We start from the raw sequence: 18,074 nt of genomic DNA, 5'->3' as shown, positions 1-18,074 counted from the left end.
CTCACCCAAGATGGCGGCTCCTGGAGCATCCAAGTGTCCTGGACTAGAAAGTAGTAGATTTCTTGCTTCTGCCACAAATTCCCCAAGCTGTGAGCCTTCCAACCTTCTAAATATTCCTTTATATGTGGTTCAGAGTTCTGGGACCATCTCGTGAGCCTGCTTGGTTGGGTATTCTGTGTTGTTGTTGGCGGAGCTCTTTATTACACGTCCACCCGATCTGCCATCTTGTTTGTTCTCTGTCTTTGATACTTTGGACACGTCGTCAGGAAGGACCTGCCCGTCCCTGGAGAAGGACATAAGTCTTGGTACAGTGAAAGGTCAGCAAAAATGTGGAAGATCTCCAACAGGATGAATTGACACAGCAGCAGCAACAATGGACTCAAACATAGCTACAATAGTGAGGATGGTGCAGGATCAGGCGGTGTTTCATTCTGTTATACATATGGTCACTATGAGTCAGAACCAACTGAGAGCAATTAACAACAGAGTAGTTTATATGCATTTTTCTCATTTGCTTTACTTTACCCAGTCCTAGGAAGTATTATACCCATTCTGCTGGCTAGGAAAATCAAGGCTCTCAAGGTTAAATGGCTGGCCCAAGGTCATACAGTTATTATATAGGTGAAGCTGAAGTAGGAGCCAGATCTCTTGCTGTGACACCAACTGCCCCAGATGAGGACTGGACTTAATGGCTGGATTCTGATGTGGTGATTTGGTTATGAGTGTTCTGGGCTCATATTTAATAGGTAGCCACCCTCCCCATGTCCAGGCTGGCTATTTAATTAGCCTGGAGCCTTCGGATCCCCTGACACCCTGCAACACTGCCCAGGGTCACAGGTAGAGCTAAAACAGGATCTGAGTGGCAGGTTCAAGAAGCTGTATAATTACAACCAATGCAGGGGACAAGTGCTGCCAGCCTGTGTGGTAGAAATAGAAAATCACCTAACTAGAATCTGCGCTCCCCATACGGATGCCAGTGAAGGTTTTTAAGTACACCAGGCATCCTGAGGACTGCAGTTTGCATGTTACCTCAACAGTTGCTTAAAGACCTGGGAGAAGATCACTGATGTGTGCGTGTGCAGCCAGAGCTGTGCCTTCAAGGGGAGAAGGTGAGAGACCCAATTCCTTTTAGGAACTATAGACAGGGGTGTGCCCACAGGTGCCTACAACAGGCTACTCTGTGTTAGGAGAGGCTGAGCTCCAGAAGCATTTTTCCCATTGGACACCTCTGGCTGAATGTCTCACAGCCACCTCATGGTGGAGATGCTATTTTTGCCTCCACGGGTCTCTTTCTTAGAGAATCTGTCTCCCCCAGGCCCTCACTCCATGTGGTTTTTTATAGGGTTATGCTGCCCACGGTGCTCACACTTCTCAGGTCACCTGGTAAGGCTAGATCAAGCAGAGCACTAAATCCTTTGGACCTAGTGTTTGGTCCAGAGATAGACATGTGCCTAAGCAGAACCAATCAGTTTTCTACATTTGATATAAAATCTTGTTTACTTTTTGGAGCATAAACTGTAGCAGTAGAAGCTTAAGGTCACTGTTGTACGTCATCAAGATTCCGACTCATAGCCACCCTACAGGACAGAAACCCCATAGGGTTTCCAAGAGATGAAGTTTAGTCATCTTGGCTTCCAAGGAGCACTCTGGCTACACTTCTTCCAACACAGATGTGTTGGTTCTTTTGGCAGCCCATGGCACTTTCAATATTCTCCTCTAGTTGCTGGAGAAGGATATCATGTTTGGTAAGGTGGAAGGTCAGAGAAAAAGAGGAAGACCCTCAACGAGATGGATTGGCAAAGTGGCAGCATCGATGGACTCAAGCGTGGCAACAATAGTGAGGTTGGCCCAGGATCGGGCAGTGTTTCGTTCTGCTGTGCATAAGGTCATTATGAGTTGGTACAGATTCGATGGCTCCTAACAACAACAACAATATAGGGTTTCCAAGACTGTTATCTTTACAGAAGGAGATGGCCACATCTTTTGCAGAGCAGCTGTGAGTTCGAGTCTTTTTGGCTAGCAGCTGAGTGTCACCAGGCCTTAAGCACAGGGCAGCTGGGAACCCTGGACTCCAGTCTCAGAATGACACCTGACACTCCCCTGAGCAATTTATCTCATTCTTTCATCCCAGGCAGGATGAAGAGCTGGGCCACTAGTGCTCAACCCTGAATTTCTGTCATTTTATTACCTATTTACTTTGAGTCCTTGGGTGGTATAAACAATTAACATCCAGCTGCTCAGTGAAGGTTTGAGTCCACCCAGAGGCACCTCGGAAGAAAGACTTGGTGATCTACTTTTGTTGTTGTTGTGAAGTGCCGTCGAGTCGGTTCCAACCCATAGTGACCCTGTATAGGGTTTCCGAGGAGCAGCTGGTGAGCTTGAACCACCGCCAACCTTGCAGTTCAAATGGCTTTGCAGTCTGGCACATTAACCCACAGCGCCACCCGGTGATCTACTTTAGAGCAACTGTATTTGTTAGTATTTGTTAAGTGTCGTTGAGTTGGTACCAACTCATAGCAACCCTGTATAGAGCTTCCGAGGAGTGGCTGCTGAGCTTGAACCGCCGACCTTGTGATTCATACTGACCTTGCAGTCCAGCACATTAACTCACAGCCCCACACCAGGATTAAAAACTCTATGGAACATAGTTCTATCCTGACACATATGGGGTTGCTCATAAATCAGAATCAAATTACTTGGGTAAATTTCTTTACCTCTTAGAGCTTCCTCACCTGTGAAATGGGACAAGGTCGGTATTCACTCCCTAAGCATGCATGCAGTACAGTACTCTCATAATGACTCAGAAGTTGGCGACATCTACGGTAATTATTATTCTTGTGAAGTGCCAATTTATAGTGACCCTGTACAGGGTTTCCAAGGAGTGACTGGTGGGTTTTAATCACTCACCCTGTGATTAGCAGTCCACACCAGGACTAAGCAACAAACATCCACTGAGCACCTATTGTGAGCCAGGTACTTTGCAAACATTAAAGCCTTTGGTAAATCCAGAGGTAGGTTGTAACTTCTCCATTTTAAATGTCCTCCTTCCTTGGGGGAGAGGTGTTTAGTATTCGCAGACTGTTTCTTGTCTTCATCTAGAATGAAGGTACCAAACTAACCCTAAGAACCTCCCCCACTTGCTTTCTTGCCCCCAAGATTCGGCATTGAGGGCCAGTGAGTACAGTTAACCGAAAGACTCCACTTTAGGCTGTTAGATTGCAATTCCAGATGAAGCAAAACATATAACCCTTGGTCTTCCTCTTTAAGCCTCCCCACTCCCTCATCTAAGGAATCAGGTAGTAATAGAGCCTGCCTCTTGGTTATCAGAGAATGAAGAGATTGAATTTGCATAAAAGGCTTAAAACAGTGCCTGGTACATAGTCCTCAAAAATGTTAGTTATTATTATTTTTTTCCATGGGAATATATAGTCAACTCCTTTGTCTCCCTCATATGGCAGGACAGAGATTTTAATCCCATTTGCAAGATGACAATACAGAGGCCATGGGAGGTTAAAAGGTTTAAACTGGGGGCGCTTGTCTGCATTTCAAAGAGAGAACCAGCGGAGGTCAGTGTTCCACTTTGAACTCCTCAGTGGAGAGCCAGTCCAGCCCAAACTCTGCGGCCTTGGGGGTGGGAGGACTGGTTTCAGGTTAAGGGATTCGCGAACTCGTCGCAGGATAACCCCACCACGCCGGCAGACGACCCAGCGGACACCTCCTGGGGCGCACAATAGCTGGCGCGGAACTTCTAGCGGGCAGAGGCGCGCACAATGACTGGCACGACGCTGGGTGGCGCTGCTGGGCCACCCCGCGCCAGACCTGTTGCGCACGGGGCGCAACTTGGGCAGGTTTAGGATGAAGAGCGCTCCGCTCTAACGCCTGCACCCTGCGGCCGGACTACAGCAACTTCCTCGGGACGACCTACCCCTCACCTTATCTAGGTGTGCCTGTTCATTTAGCCTCTGCGTTTCTCACCGCAACAGTTCTAGGCTCGTCGGGTGGGTGGCCGGCGGGAATAAAGTTTTTCTAACAAGGTCTGGGGAAAGAGCTTAATGGAGGGGACCCTCCCAGCTCCAGACTCCATCACTGGCAGGGCTATGCCCCTTCGGTTTCCTGGCTGCCGGGGAGCTCCACTCTCAGGAGGCGCCTGTTCCCGGGCCCGGCAGGATGGGCTGACCCGCGCACCGCCCACTCCCACCCCTTCCCTCCCCCGCCGCCAGCGCGTTTGGGCCCCAGCGTCTCCAGCCCCGCCTGCGCCGGGGTCGCTGCAGTCCCCGCGGCCGCCCGGGCTCCCTTTGCTGGCTGCCCGGCCCCACCCCAGCCTGGGAATTGCCTTGTGCGGAACGAGTTGAGGCAGGGGCACTGGGCGCCCGAACCTTCCGAATCTGGGAGGCGGCCCCGAGTCCAGAAGCCGGAACGCAAGGAAAAGCAAGGACGGGGCGGTCGGTAGAGGGGCGGGCGCTGTTCATCAGTCACGCCAGTCACGTCTGGGGCCACCCGGCAACCTATTTCTTCCTTTTCCCCTTTGCTTTCCACCCGCTCTCCTGTTGGCGAGGGCAAAGTGGCCGTGGCGGCGCCATGCCCGGGCCAGAGTGAAGTGCGCGCGGGCGAAAATGGCGTACATCCAGGTAGGGCTGAGGTTTCGGGGCACAGTCTGGGTTTGGGTTGGGGGTACTGTGCCCCCTTCGACTGTGAGCGCGCAGACGGCACACGACTAGGTTCCCACAAACTTGCCTCGAGAAAAAGGGTGCCCGGGTGCAGGCAACCTGTGCAGCGGCTGGGGTGCGCCCTGGGAGGAGAGGCTGGGGACCCCTAGATCCCAGGATAGAGGGCCTTCTGTGGACTCTACACGCGCGTTCTCACCACCTGGGGAGGAAACAGGGGGGATGGGGCGGACTTATCTCTCCTTCCCCTCCCCCTTTTCCTCTGCACCCCACCCCAGGGGAGGGGCTGCTGGGAGGGCGGCCCGGGTGCTCCAGCAGCCCGGCCCGCCTGCTGCCGTTGCCGTGGTGACGGCTCTGGCTAATTGGCCGGCGGAGCGAGCCTGAGGCAGCTGTTCTGGCCGGGAGGGACAAGGACGTCGTCGTTCCGGGCACTGGGTGCTCAGGGGTGGGGAGGCCACTGAAGCCGGAGGCCCGCCGCTGGGAAGGGGAAACCGGTTACTTTAGTCCTTTGCATTGGGGAGCCTCCCCAAGAATTCTTGGGCTGAAACAATTACCAAGCAGCTTTTTTGGAGGGGTGTGTGCTATTTGCTTAAGAGGCCTCTCCCTCCATCCAACGGAGGAGGTGGCTATAGGTCAGAACCAAGGTCAAGCACTGAGCGGGAAGCTGCTCATTTCTGGGGTTGGTTCCTTGGAATGTGGAGAAGCCCACACAACAGGGTGCATCTGGGCTCACTAAGTCCCTCACCCACTTCTGGGGGCTGCTGGCCCTTTCCTTCCCCTCTGGTTCACACATCCTCTTATCTGTCTGCAGATTTTCCTGTGTTCTGTTACCTGGCCGAGCCCCTTACGCCCTCTCCTGGTCTAGATTCTCTAGAGGGCTTCTTACAGAAAGCATTGGGTCTCTTCGTTTTCATGGAATCTGTAGATGCTCTTTTCAAGTTCTGTGAAGGTCACGTTTCCTGTACACCTACTGTGTGCCTGATGTGGTTGAGGGAACTCAACAAGCACTTGGTGAACCAGTACTGGGATACAAGGGTGAAGCAGCACAGTCTGCCCACCAGAATACATAATCTAGTGAGCAATGATGGGGACAGTGAGCAATGAATGTGCTTCTTAATGGTGCAATTCAGCAGAGATAACAAAGCTGTAGCTGTGTGGAGGTGTGATCTACAAGTAGGGGTGGGGGCTGGGATCAGAGGGAGGTATGTTAAAGATCCTTGGTGATGTAATGGTTAAGAGCTCTAACCACACCCACCAGGCCTGCTGGAGTAATGACCTCTGGTCATGGCTCCCATGGAGTCCTGGTGTGGCACTGTGGGTTAATGTGCTGGACTGCAAAGTTGGTTGCAACTACAAGGTTGGTGCTTCAGGCTCACCAGCTTGAACCCATACAGGGTCACTGTGGGTCAGCACTGACTTGATGGAACTTAAGAACAACAAGGATAAGGAAACAGGCTTTTTTTGTGAAGGGCCAGATAAGTGCTGTTGAGTCACTTCTGACACAGTGACCCTGTATAGGGTTTCCAAAGAGCAGCTGGTGAGCTTGAACTGCTAACCATGTGATTCAAACTGACCTTGCAGTCCAGTCCTTTATCCCACAGCGCTATACCAGTTCTCCAAAAGGACCAGATAGTATGTTTTTTTCTGAAAGGACCATGTGGTCTACACAATACATATAGATGCATGCAAATGAATGGGTGTGGCTGTTCAAATAAAACTTTATGGGCAAATTCCTATAATTTGCCAGAGAAATTAATGTAATTTGCCAGAGTTGAGAACTATTATTCTTTGAATTTTTTTTGTTGTTCAGACTTAAATTATAATAATAATAAACCAGCCTTAGCTTATGTTGTTGTTAAGTGCTGTTGAGTTGGTTCTGACTCATAGCAACCTTGTATAGGGTTTCCCAGGAGTGGCTGGTGAATTTGAACTGCCGACTTTGTAGTTTAGTGCTTATCCTGTGGCGCCACACCAGGGTGTTGTTGTTGTTAAGTGCCATCAAGTCGATGGTACAAAAACCAACTTCTGTCAGACTTGACACTCAGGCTGTTGGTTGCTAGGTCCTGTTATAGAATCTCTGCTTTCTCCTCCTTGCTCTTTTTCTGATCGCATTTTTCCATTATCATGTATAATAAACCTAGTAGGTCCAATGTGAGGAAAGAGGCAGTCTGGGAACATCCGAGTGTCTTCCTTTTACCTTCACTATCTTCCCTGATTTTTCTTTACACTCACCTTGCATGGGGGCCTGGAGGAGACTGGGTGTGTTTTTCAGGGGTTCCTGAAATGGTTTGCCTCTTTTCACGTGGATTTATAAATGGTTCTCTGACCACCAGATACTTGGGAACTGAACTGAACTGAACCCTTTGCAGTTGAGTCCATCCTAACTCATGACGACCTATATACTACAGAATAGACTTCTCCGTAGGATTTTCACTGGACTGCTAACTGCAAGGTTGGCAGTTCAAACCCACTAGCTGCTCTTCAGGAGAAAGAGGAGAATTTCTGCTTCCATACAGATTTACAGTTTCTGACGCATTGTGATTGTTGTTGTTGTTGTTAAGTGCCGTCGAGTCAGTTCCGACCCATAGCAACCCTGTATAGGGTTTCCAAGGCTGTATAAATCTTTACGGGAGCAGAAAGCCTCATCTTTCTCCTGCAGAGCAGCTGATAGTTTTGAACTTCTGACCTTGGGTTCGCAGCCCGATTCATAACCACTACGCTACCAGACACTCTGTGATAGAGTTGCTATAAGTCAGATTTTCAACAGGCTCATATGCTTATGAAAGTTGGACAGTGAATAAAGAAGATCATAGAAGAATTGATACATTTGAGTTACAGTGTTGGAGAAGAATATTGAAAGTGCTACATACTGCCAGAAGAACAAACAGATGTGTCTTGGAAAAAGTACAGCCAGAGTGCTTCTTAAAAGCCAGGATGGTGAGACTTTGTCTCTCATACTTTGAACATATTATCAGGAGGGACCAGTCCTGGGAGAAGGACATCATGCTTGGTAAAGTGAAGGGTCGGGGAAAAAGAGAAAGACCCCCAACAATATAGATTGGCACAGTGGGCAGCAGCAATGGGCTCAAGCATAATGATTGTGAGGGTGGCCCAGAACCGGGCCGTGTTTCATTCAGCTGTGCATAGGGTTGCTATGAGTTGGAACAGACTCGACAGTACCTAACAACCACAGTATTTTACTGAATTGGAATTGACTCACTGACAGTGGGTTTGGAATTTTGCTTTGAATCTCCACCTTTCTTCCACCACATTACTGAGTGGGTTGGAACAACCAACCTTTATGTTAGCGGTCAAGTGCAAACCATTGAGCGAATGGGAACAGCTTGTGTTTAACAGCATCTCTTTCTCCTTGTCCTTTAGCCTAAACGTGTTGAAGTACTTTTTCCTGAGAACACTACAAAGGGCTGGCTTTTTGCTACTTTGTTCGCTGCTGTATCTGCCAGGATGGTACCTGGTGCCTAGTAGCTTCTGGTTGGTTTTAACAACCAGCTTGTACTACGCCATAGAAAGGGTGCAGGTGGTTTCCAACTGGAAACATTTTCATAGTGTCCTGCCTCATCTTAACAGCTTCCACTAAGGAGAAAGGCTCAGAGAGACCATCCCCCTTGACTTACTTACCTGTATTACCTCATGGGTCAGTGATGAAGCCAGACGGCTGTTTCTGAATCCCTGCTCCTTGGGTGACTCCACCCCTGTCAGGTGTGAGCATGGTTTGATTTTTGGTTTCAGAGGTGCTTGTGAATAGTGCCTGGGGCTTTCTGTTCTAAGTTGCAATTATTTCCTTATCATCACTTCAAGGTTTTTGAATTTTCCACAAGACACATACCACCTGTACTATTATTCACTTAAACTGTTTTTGTAAACTCCTTTTTAAAATCATATGAAAATAAAACTTTATGTTACTACTATAATAGAAATCCAGGCTTACTTGGTATAAATAGAAGGTAACTGGAAAAATAAATACAAGTCTTTAAAACTGGTTGCCACTGAGTGGATTTTGACTCATAGTGAGCCCATGCATATCCGAGTAGAACTATGCTTGGGGGGATGGTTTTCAATGACCGCTTTTTTTGAGAACTTTTCTTTCAAGAGCCCTCTTTGTTGTTGTTGTTGTTGATGTTAGGTGCCATTGAGTCTGTACGGACTCATAGTGACCTTACTTATGCATAACAGAACGAAACACTGCCTGATCCTGGGCCAACCTCACTACTGTTGCCACGCTTGAGTCTATCGATCGATGCTGCCACTTGACCAATCCATCTCGTTGGGCTCTTCCTCTTTTTCTCTGACCCTCCACCCTACCAAACATGATACCCTTCTCCAGCGATTGGGCCCTGCTGACAATATGTCCAAAGTGTGAGAGACGAAGTTTGGCCATCTTGGCCGCCAGGGAGCACTCTGTCTGCACTTCTTTCAAAACGGTGGACTCAAACCTACAATCTTTTGTTAAGCAGCAGAGTTCATGAACCTGAACCACTCAGAGACTCCACAATGAGAATGGTGGTGATGGTGGTGGTGGTGTGGCACCAAGTCGGTTTCGACTCATAATGACCCTGTATAGTTTCCAAGGCTTTAAATCTTTACGGGAGCAGAAAGCCTCGTCTTTCACAATGAGAATAGCATCACTTTATTAAATTCTAGTTGGCTACAGCTCTATTCGGAGTCCTGGTGTGACACTGTGGGTTAATGCACTGGACTGCAAAGTTAGTTTGAGCCACAGGTTGGTGGTTCAAGCTCACCAGCTGCTATACAAGGTCTCTATGGGTCGGAACTGATGTGACAGCACTCAACAACAGCTCTATTCAAAGCTTTGTTTAAAAAGTGGAGAGGGGAGATTAGCATGTATTGGAATGATGTCAAAATACCATTGTACCACACTGAGACTGTCTCCTCCTTAAAGATTTCAGAAGAGTAATTTTCTCTTTGGCCATTCAGCATGACTGACTGTTTTGTGTGTGGGTCCCACCTTGCTGCATCTCGTGGGTGGGTGAGACATTTTGGAGCACAGTAGAGGCAGGATGCCTGATGCCCATCAAAAGCTATCCAACTGCTGCTGAGGTTCTTCCCTGAAAGAGCAGGAGGGAATCTGTGCCCTGGGGCCCTATGAGAAGAGCCCTAGGGCCAAAGAAGGGAGGGACCCTCTTCATCCCTAGGGGGACAGAATGATGGCTTCCTTTTCGGTTCCCTCTATTTGTGGGTGGTCATATGCAGCTCCCATTGGAGCAGAATTGGGAGGTAGAGCCCCGGGAGGGCGGGGCAGTCCAGCGCTATCCACTCTTTGGTGTCTGCCTGCAAGTTAGCTAATCATGTCTTTTGGGTTGGCTTCGTGGTTATTTCTGTAATGGAAGGTTTGCTGTTCTCCTGAAGTGTGGCTGTATTGGATAGCATGACTATCTATCCGCCTGCTCTGAATCATAACAGCATACGATGCAAATCACATGGAAATGGCTAAAGTTTCCCGTTTTTTCGGTGTTGGTTGGCCAGGAGGCGACCAGCAGTCCTGAAAATAGCTTGTTAACAAGTCAGCTCCCCTGCCCAGGATGGTAAGTGGAAAAGTGCCGGGCTGTGGGTTTTTGTGTTTTGTTTTGTTTTTCTTCCCCCTTTTCTTTCTTAAGTTGCTGGAATATTGCTAAACTGGTCTTGTCTCTCTCTTTTTGTAACTTCCTCACCACCCCCTGTGTACCTTGGCTTCATCGTGGATCTCAAAAAGGGCAGTTGGAACCATTAAACGAGGTGCGTGAATCTGTCGATTGCTAATTGACACATGCCTGCTTTTCATTCAGAGTCTTAGCTGGGGCTGTGGGCTATCAAGCATTAGACAATAACAGGGATTCAGAACTACTCGCTTTTGATGCCTTCCTACCCAGAGACGATCCTAGTGAAAAGACATTAGTTGACAAGATAGGTTTCCCTCTCTACCCTGACATAGTCCATTTCTGTTTGCTTTTGAGTCATTGGGATGATTTAAAAACAACAGAAAGCATTTCCCCCCTTGCTTTCAAGAAGACAGTAATATTCATTTTGTTTCGAGAACATATTGTCTAGTCCTCATGATGTTGTATAAACCACCCACATGTCAAGAAAGCCGTGCACATAAACTACAAAAGAAAATACCTGCAAATGTTTTGCTCGCTATTAATGGTTCCAGCTAGTGTTTGCCATCTCTCTGCCTGCAGTTGGTAAATAGAAACGGAAAACATTTTGTTCTAAGTGTTCGGCCGTGGAGACAGATCTTCTGAATGTCATTGTTTCTTGCCAGGAATCCGGCTGCTTGTAATTTCGGGTGTTGTTTTTCCTCTCCCTCCTCTCCATCTTTCCCTCCTCCCCCTTCCTCCGTTGCCCACTCCCCCAATGGCTTCAGGGTTTTCTTTCTAGAATCTCCGACTTGCTGCTGTGTAGATGGACTTGCCGCCACTGCTGTCAAAAGTGCTATGAGTCCAGCTGCTGCCAGTCGAGTGAGGATGAGGTTGAAATCCTGGGACCGTTTCCTGCTCAGACTCCACCCTGGCTGTAAGTCATTCTGTGGAAAACCTCCTAGAATGCATTCTGGAGACCTTTCACTTCTTTTTTTCTGAGAGGGACTCAGACCACAGGAAAGGAGGATCTGGGAGAATGAAGGAGGGGAGGGCTGAGGTTCTGTAGAAATCGTTGCTGTTGATGGTGATGTGGGCTGGGCCCATTTTGTTGGCAGGCTGGGGGAACCCAGCTGGCAGTGGGACCGTAGTCCAACTTCTTCCACATCGGGCCCTCTGAGATATGAATGGTGTGATGTTAAACATGCGAGACTTTTAGTCACACTGAACATTGCTCCAAGTGGAAAATCAGATCTGGAAGCTCTCTCTTTTCTAAGGCATGGTCAGATTCTAAAGACTGCATTCCAAGTCAGTCTGATAAATTGCCCCAGCTCCTGACCCAGTGCCCGATACGTAGTAGATGCTCAGTTAATTCTTGCTCCATGGCTGGACTGAGCAAACAAGGGTCTTTTTTTGCTGGTCTCCACCAGAACTTCAGAATAGCACCTCCAGGCTCCAGTCTGTCCTCCAACGCTGTTTATGTTCTCTAGCATCTTTCATTTTATTTCCAATTCGTTCTCCTCCCGCGCCTGCACACAACATCTCCATCTGCCAGTCGTTTAGATATTTTGGGAACAGTTTTTGAAGCTTCCCTGCCATGTTTCTGGCCCACCTCTCTGTGATTGGGGTGGGGAGATATGGTCAAAGAGTCTGGGAACACCTAACAGGATTGGGGAAAGCCCCAAAATTGTTCAGCCTCCCTAGGGGAGGCTCAGGGAGGGAGAGGTGGCACAAAGGCCATGGTGGGGAGCCAGTGTTGTCCCCTTGTACCAAGATCCAAGAAGGCCCTGGTGCCCTGTCCTTGCCTCCAGGTTGGGGGTTGTGCCTCCGTACTTTCCTTTTTGCTTCTGAATTTTCCATACCCGAGTGGCCTTAGTGCCTCCTCTCTGTGTCACACTTCATGAGTTCAAGTCCTATTTCTACTATTCTAATTCTGTGACACAGAGCAGGTTGCTTGATCTCTCTGGGCCTCCATTTCCCATCTGTAAAATGGGACGATACAAAGAAGAGTATTTAGCTCAGGGTTTTTGTGGGGTTAATGAATTTGTTGTTGTTTTTAGGTGTCATCGCGTCAGTGCTGACTCATCGCGACCTTATTCACAACAGAGCAATACACTGCCAGGCCCTGCACCTACCTAAACAATTGTTGCTACACTGAGCCCATTGCTGCTGCCACTGTGCCAATCCATTATGTTGGGGGTCTTCCCCTTTTTTGGTGACCCTCCACTTAACGAAACATGATGTCCTTCTCCAGGGACTAGTCCCTCCTGGCAATATGTCCAAAGTATGAGAGACGAAGTATCACCATCATGGCTTCTATGGAGCATTCTGATTGTACTTCTTCCAACACAGATTGCTTTGTTCTTTAGGTGGTACTTTTAATAATGTCCTCCAACACCATAACTCAAATGCATGGTCTTCTTTATTCGCTGATCTACTTTTACATTCATATAAAGTAATTAAAAATACCATGGCTTGGGTCAGGGACACCTTAGTCCTCAAGCTGACATCTTTGCTTTAGAACACTTTAAAGAGAGCTTGTGCAGCAGATTTGCCTAATGCAGTATGTAGTTTGATTTCTTGACTGCTGCTTCTATGCGTATTGATGGTTGATCTGGGTAAAATGAAGTTTTGACAGCTTCAGTCTTTTCTCCATTTATATGGATGTTATTTATTGGTCCAGGGGTGAGGATTTTTGTTTTCTTTACATTGAGGTACAACCCATACAGAAGGCTATATGATCTTTATCAGTAAGTATTTTAAGTCCTCTTCACTTTCAGCAAGCAAGGTTGTATTATCTGCATATCGCAGGTTGTTAATGAGTCTTCCTCCAATCCTGATGCCACATTTTTCTTCATATAATCCAGCTTCTCGGATTATTTGTTCAGCATACAGACTAAGTATGGTGAAAGAATACAACTCTGATGCATACCTTTCCTAACTTTAACCATTCCGCGTTCCCTTGTTCTGTTTGAACATTTGCCTCTTGTTCTATGTACAGGTTCCTCATGAGCACTACTAAGTGTTCCGGAATGCTCATTTTCCACAGTGTTGTCCATCGCTTATCATGCTCTGCACAATCAAAAGCCTTTGTGTAGTTAATAAAGCACAGGTAAACATCCTTCTGGTATTCTCTGCTTTCAGCCAAGATCCATCGGACATCAGCAATGGTATCCCCTAGATCCATGTCCTCTTCTGAATCAGCCTGAACTTCTGGCAGTTCTCTGTCAATGTGCGGCTACAACCGTTTTTGAATTATCTTTAGCATAAATTTATTTGCATATGATATTAATGATATTGTCCAATGATTTCCACATTCCATTGGGTCACCTCTATTTGAAAAGGGCACAGATATCGATCTCTTCCAATCAGTTGGCCAGGTCTTCCAAATTTCTTGGCATAGATGAGTGAGGACCTCCAATGCCGCATCAGTTTGTTGAAGATTTTGTTTATATTCCATCAATTCCCGGAGCCTTGTTCTTTGCCAGTGCCTTCAGTGCACCTTGAACTTTTTGCTTCAGTACCTTCCATTCTTGATCATATGCTACCTATTGAAATAGTTGAACACTAACAATTTCTTTTTGGTACAGTGCCTCTGTGTATTCCTTCCATCTTCTTTTGAGGCTTTCTGCATCATTCATTCAATCTTTTGCCCATAGAATCTTTCAGTATTTCAAGTCATGACCTGAATTTTTGCTTCATTTCCCTCAGCTTGTGAAATGCTGAGTGTGTTCTTCCCTTTTGGTTTTCTAACTCCAGATCTTTGCACATTTCATTATAATATTTGACTTTGTCTTCTCAAGCTGCCCTTTGAATTTTTCTGTTCAATTCTTTTACCGCCTCATTTCTTCTACTTACTTTAGCATCTCTACACTGGAGAGCAAGTTATAGAGTCTCTTCTAACATTCATTTTGGTCTTTTTCTTCTTTCCTGTCTTCTTACTGACCTTTTGCTTTCTTCCTGTATGATGTTCTTGATGTCATCCAACAACTCTTCTGATGTTGGGTCATTAATGTCTAATGCACAAAATTTGTTCTTCAGATGATCTCTGAATTTAGGTGGGATATGTTCAAGGTCATATTTTGGCTCTCATGGACTTGTTTTAATTTTTCTCAACTTCAGCCTGAACTTGCATGTGAGAAATTAATGGTCTGTTCCACAGTCTGTCCCTGGCCTTGTCTTGGCTGATGACATGGAGCTTTTCCACTGTCTCTTTCCACAGATATAGTAAATTTGATTCCTGTGTATTCCATATGGTGAGGTTCATATGTATAGCCATTTTTTATGTTGTTTAAAAAAGGTATTTGTGGCTCAGAATCTGGAGAAGTTAGTTCCTCTGAGCCAGCCGGCTTAATAAAATCTGAAACTCTGCTTCAAAAAAAAAAAGGTATTTGTAATGAACAAGTTGTTGGTCTTGCAAAATTCTATCATGTGATCTCCAGCATCATTTCTATCACCAATGCCATATTTTCCAACTACTGATCCTTCCTCTTTCTTTCTAACCTTTGCATTCCTGTCACTAGTAATGACCAGCGTATCTTGATTGTATGTTTGATTAATTTCAGACTAAAGAAACTGGTAGACTGCTTCAATTTCATCATCACTGGCTTTAGAGGTTGGTGCATAAGTTTGAATAATAGTAAATCATGTGATGTCAGATTCAAAATGGCCAATACCAGTCCATTTCAATTCACTAAGGTGTAGGATGTCAATGTTTATGCGTTCCATTTCATTTTTTAAAACTTCCAATTTTCCTAGAGTCATGCTTCATGCATTCCATGTTCCGATTATTAATGTTGTTTTTTTTACAGATGTTTCTTCTCATTTTGAGTTGTGTCCCCTTAACAAATAAAGGTCCCAAGGGCTTTATTCCATTTGCATCATCACAGTCAATTCTGCTTTGAGGAGGGAGCTCTTTCCCAGGGTTTTGAGTATCTTCCAGCTTGAGGGACTCGTTTTCCAGCACTATGTATGACATTATTCTGGTGTTATTTACCTTGATTCAATTAGAAAAGTACTTACAAGTGCTTGGCGCTTGCTTAGTAATCATAAATTTTAGTGATTCTTTGTACCCTATTTTGGGCCTCAGTTTTCTCATCGGTAAAATGGGAGCAGCAATAGCCCTTACAGTAAATGAGACATGCATGTGGTAAGTTTATCCAGTGCTGACACACTGCATAGCTCCAGTGGGTATCATTCATGGCCTAGTGTGGTATAGTCCACAGACTGCACCGTTGTCTCTGACCATCCTGTTTCCCAGGATGAAACAGGTCTCCTCCGGATCCTGGGCAACACTTTGCTCAGTTTTGGCACTCGGTGCAATGCAAAATGGCACGGGAAATCTGTAAAGGGGAAGCAGCTAAATCATTCAGAAGGCAAGTTTGCAGCTTGTGCTTTCTCCCCAGATTTATTTACCACACGGGCAGTTGCATGTTCTTAAACAGGCAGGGAGTAGAAATGTCAAGAGTCTGGGCTGGGCACTGCTGTTCCTACGGTGACATCTGAGCTGAGAAGCATGGGCCCTGCCTCTCTGCTGGCCCTTTGTGTCTGTTCAGTGTGTAATCTTGGGGGACACCAATCATTGTTACATGTGCTTATGTCATATGGAGGCCCCCAGCTTTCCTGGGTTGGGCTGGAAGATCAGAACCGTGCCATCTTCCAGATAGTCCTGGTGTGGCACTATAGGATAAAGCACTGGACTGCAAGGTCGTTTGAACCATAAGGTTGGTGGTTCAAACTCACCAGCCTCTCCTTGGGAACCTAATACAGGGTCCCTATGAGTCAGAATCAGTGGTAGTTCACAACAATAAGAAGTACCCTAGCTGAAAAGTTAAAGTCATGTTGCTTGTTTGTCTGAGTGTGTGTTGAGTGCCTACTATGTATGTGCACAGCCCTTGCAGGCCTCAAAGGGGGTGTTTGACTCAGTGGTGGACTCACTCAGGGTCCTGCTGCCAACTGCTCTTCATCGCCGCCCCTCCCCCCCACCCCCATTCTGTGTTTCCATTTCCCTGTTTGTCCAGCAGGGGGCTAGTGGTGGTTAATGGCACCCAATGCTGAGCTTGTCAAGAACACTGTTGGCACAATATTTAAGCTGCTTAATGAAAGGTTGGCAGTTCAAACCCACCCAGTGGCTCCGTGGGAGAAAGATCTAGTGATCTGCTCCCACAAAGTTCGCAGTCTCGGAAACCCTGTCTAATGTTTCTGTGAGTCAGAATCAATTCGATGGCATTGGGTTTGGTTTGAGTTAACAATCAACAGCATAGCTAGGGCTATTGAAAGATGAAGTGAGAGTGTTCATACACAGACTTGAATACAACGCCCAGTCTACAGTAGGTGCTCAGAACCTGGTAGCTTTGACCATAATAGGAACCAAAACCCCATTGCCATCGAGTTGATTCCAACTTTTAGCAATCCTTTAGGGCATCAAATCACACACCTCATTTCATGCACAAGATTCATCTGAAAATCTCATATAATTCAAAACTTGAATTTTCCAAGACTGATTTTCCCACAGGCCTAAATGTCACATGTGGGGGTACCATCTTGGAACGCATACATGTGAAACCGTTATTAGCAGCATCAATCTTTTATCCTGACTGCCAGCTTTTGGTTCATTTTCTTCCCTTCTTCGCAGCATCCTTCCCTAGTTTTATGATGATTTTTGTTGTTAGGTACTGTCAAGTCAGTTCTGATTCATAGACCCCTTAGCAACAGAATGGAACACTGCCCGGTCCTGGACTAGCCTCACAATTGTTGTTACACTTGAGCCCGTTGCTGCTGCAACTGTGCCTATCCATCTTGTTGGAGGTCTTCTTTTTCACTGACCCTCAACTTTCCCAAGCATGGTTTCCTTCTCCAGAGTCTGTCCAAAGTATGAGAGATGAAGTCATGACATCTTGGCTTCCAAGAAGCATTCTGGTTATACTTCTTCTAACACAAATTTGTTTATTCTTACAGTTCATGGTACTTTCAATATTCTTCTCCAACACCGTAACTCAAATGCATCAATTTTTCTGTGTTCTTCCTTATTCACTGTCCAACTTTCACATGCATATGAGACTACTGAAAATACCATGGCTTGGGAGATGCACCTTAGTCCTCACATTGATATCTTTGATCTTCAACACTTTAAAAAGGTCTTTTGAAGCAGATTGGCCTAATGCAATCGTCGTTGTGGTTGTGAAGTGCCGTGGAGTTGGTTCTGACTCATAATGACCCGGTACAGGGTTTCTAAGGTTGTAAATCTTTACAGGAGCAGAAAACCTCATCTTTCTCCTACGGAACAGCTGGTAGTCTTGAACTGCTGACCTTAAGGTTCTCAGCCCAATTTGTAACCACTACACTACCATAGCTCCTTGGCCTAATGTGGTATGTCATTTAATTTCTTGACTGCTACTACCTTGAGCATTGTTTGTGGATCTAAGCAAAATGAAGTCTTTGATAACTTAGATCTTTTCTTCATTTATTATTATGTTATTTATTGGCCCAGTTGTGAGGGTTTTTGTTTTCTTTACATTGAGGTGCAATCCATACTGAAGGCTGTGGGCTTTAATCTTCATCAGTAAGTACTTTAAGTCTTCTTCACTTCCAGCAAGCAAGGTTGTATCATATGCATATTGCAGGTTGTTAATGAGTCTTCCTCCAATCCTGATGTCATGTTCCTTTTCATATAATCCAGTTTCTCAAATTATTTGCTCAGCATACAGATTGAATAAGTTTTGTGAAAGAATACAAGTCTGGGCATACCTTTCCTAATTTTTAACTATTCAGTATCCCCTAGTTCTGTTTGAACAATTGCCTCTTGGTCTTTGTACAG

The 18,074-nt window shown here is 46.2% G+C and overlaps 1 protein-coding gene and 1 pseudogene across 1 annotated transcript in view; both read left to right on the top strand.

Annotated features, from left to right (window-relative positions):
- The window catches only part of LOC102818484, a 31,897-nt pseudogene extending 27,447 nt beyond the window's left edge, over positions 1 to 4,450 (top strand).
- Positions 4,451 to 4,613: 163 nt separating this feature from the next.
- SYT17 (synaptotagmin XVII) overlaps positions 4,614 to 18,074 on the top strand; it is an 83,227-nt gene continuing 69,766 nt past the window's right edge. Inside the window, exons 1-3 of the mRNA XM_006875969.1 lie at positions 4,614 to 4,628; positions 10,401 to 10,418; positions 11,047 to 11,195. Of these exons, the coding sequence (XP_006876031.1) occupies positions 4,614 to 4,628; positions 10,401 to 10,418; positions 11,047 to 11,195 (182 nt within the window). The remainder of the gene's footprint in view (positions 4,629 to 10,400; positions 10,419 to 11,046; positions 11,196 to 18,074) is intronic.

Source organism: Chrysochloris asiatica, unplaced genomic scaffold (assembly GCF_000296735.1).
Source record: "Chrysochloris asiatica unplaced genomic scaffold, ChrAsi1.0 scaffold00348, whole genome shotgun sequence".
NCBI lineage: Eukaryota > Metazoa > Chordata > Mammalia > Afrosoricida > Chrysochloridae > Chrysochloris > Chrysochloris asiatica.
This window is presented reverse-complemented; position numbering and strand designations above follow the sequence as displayed.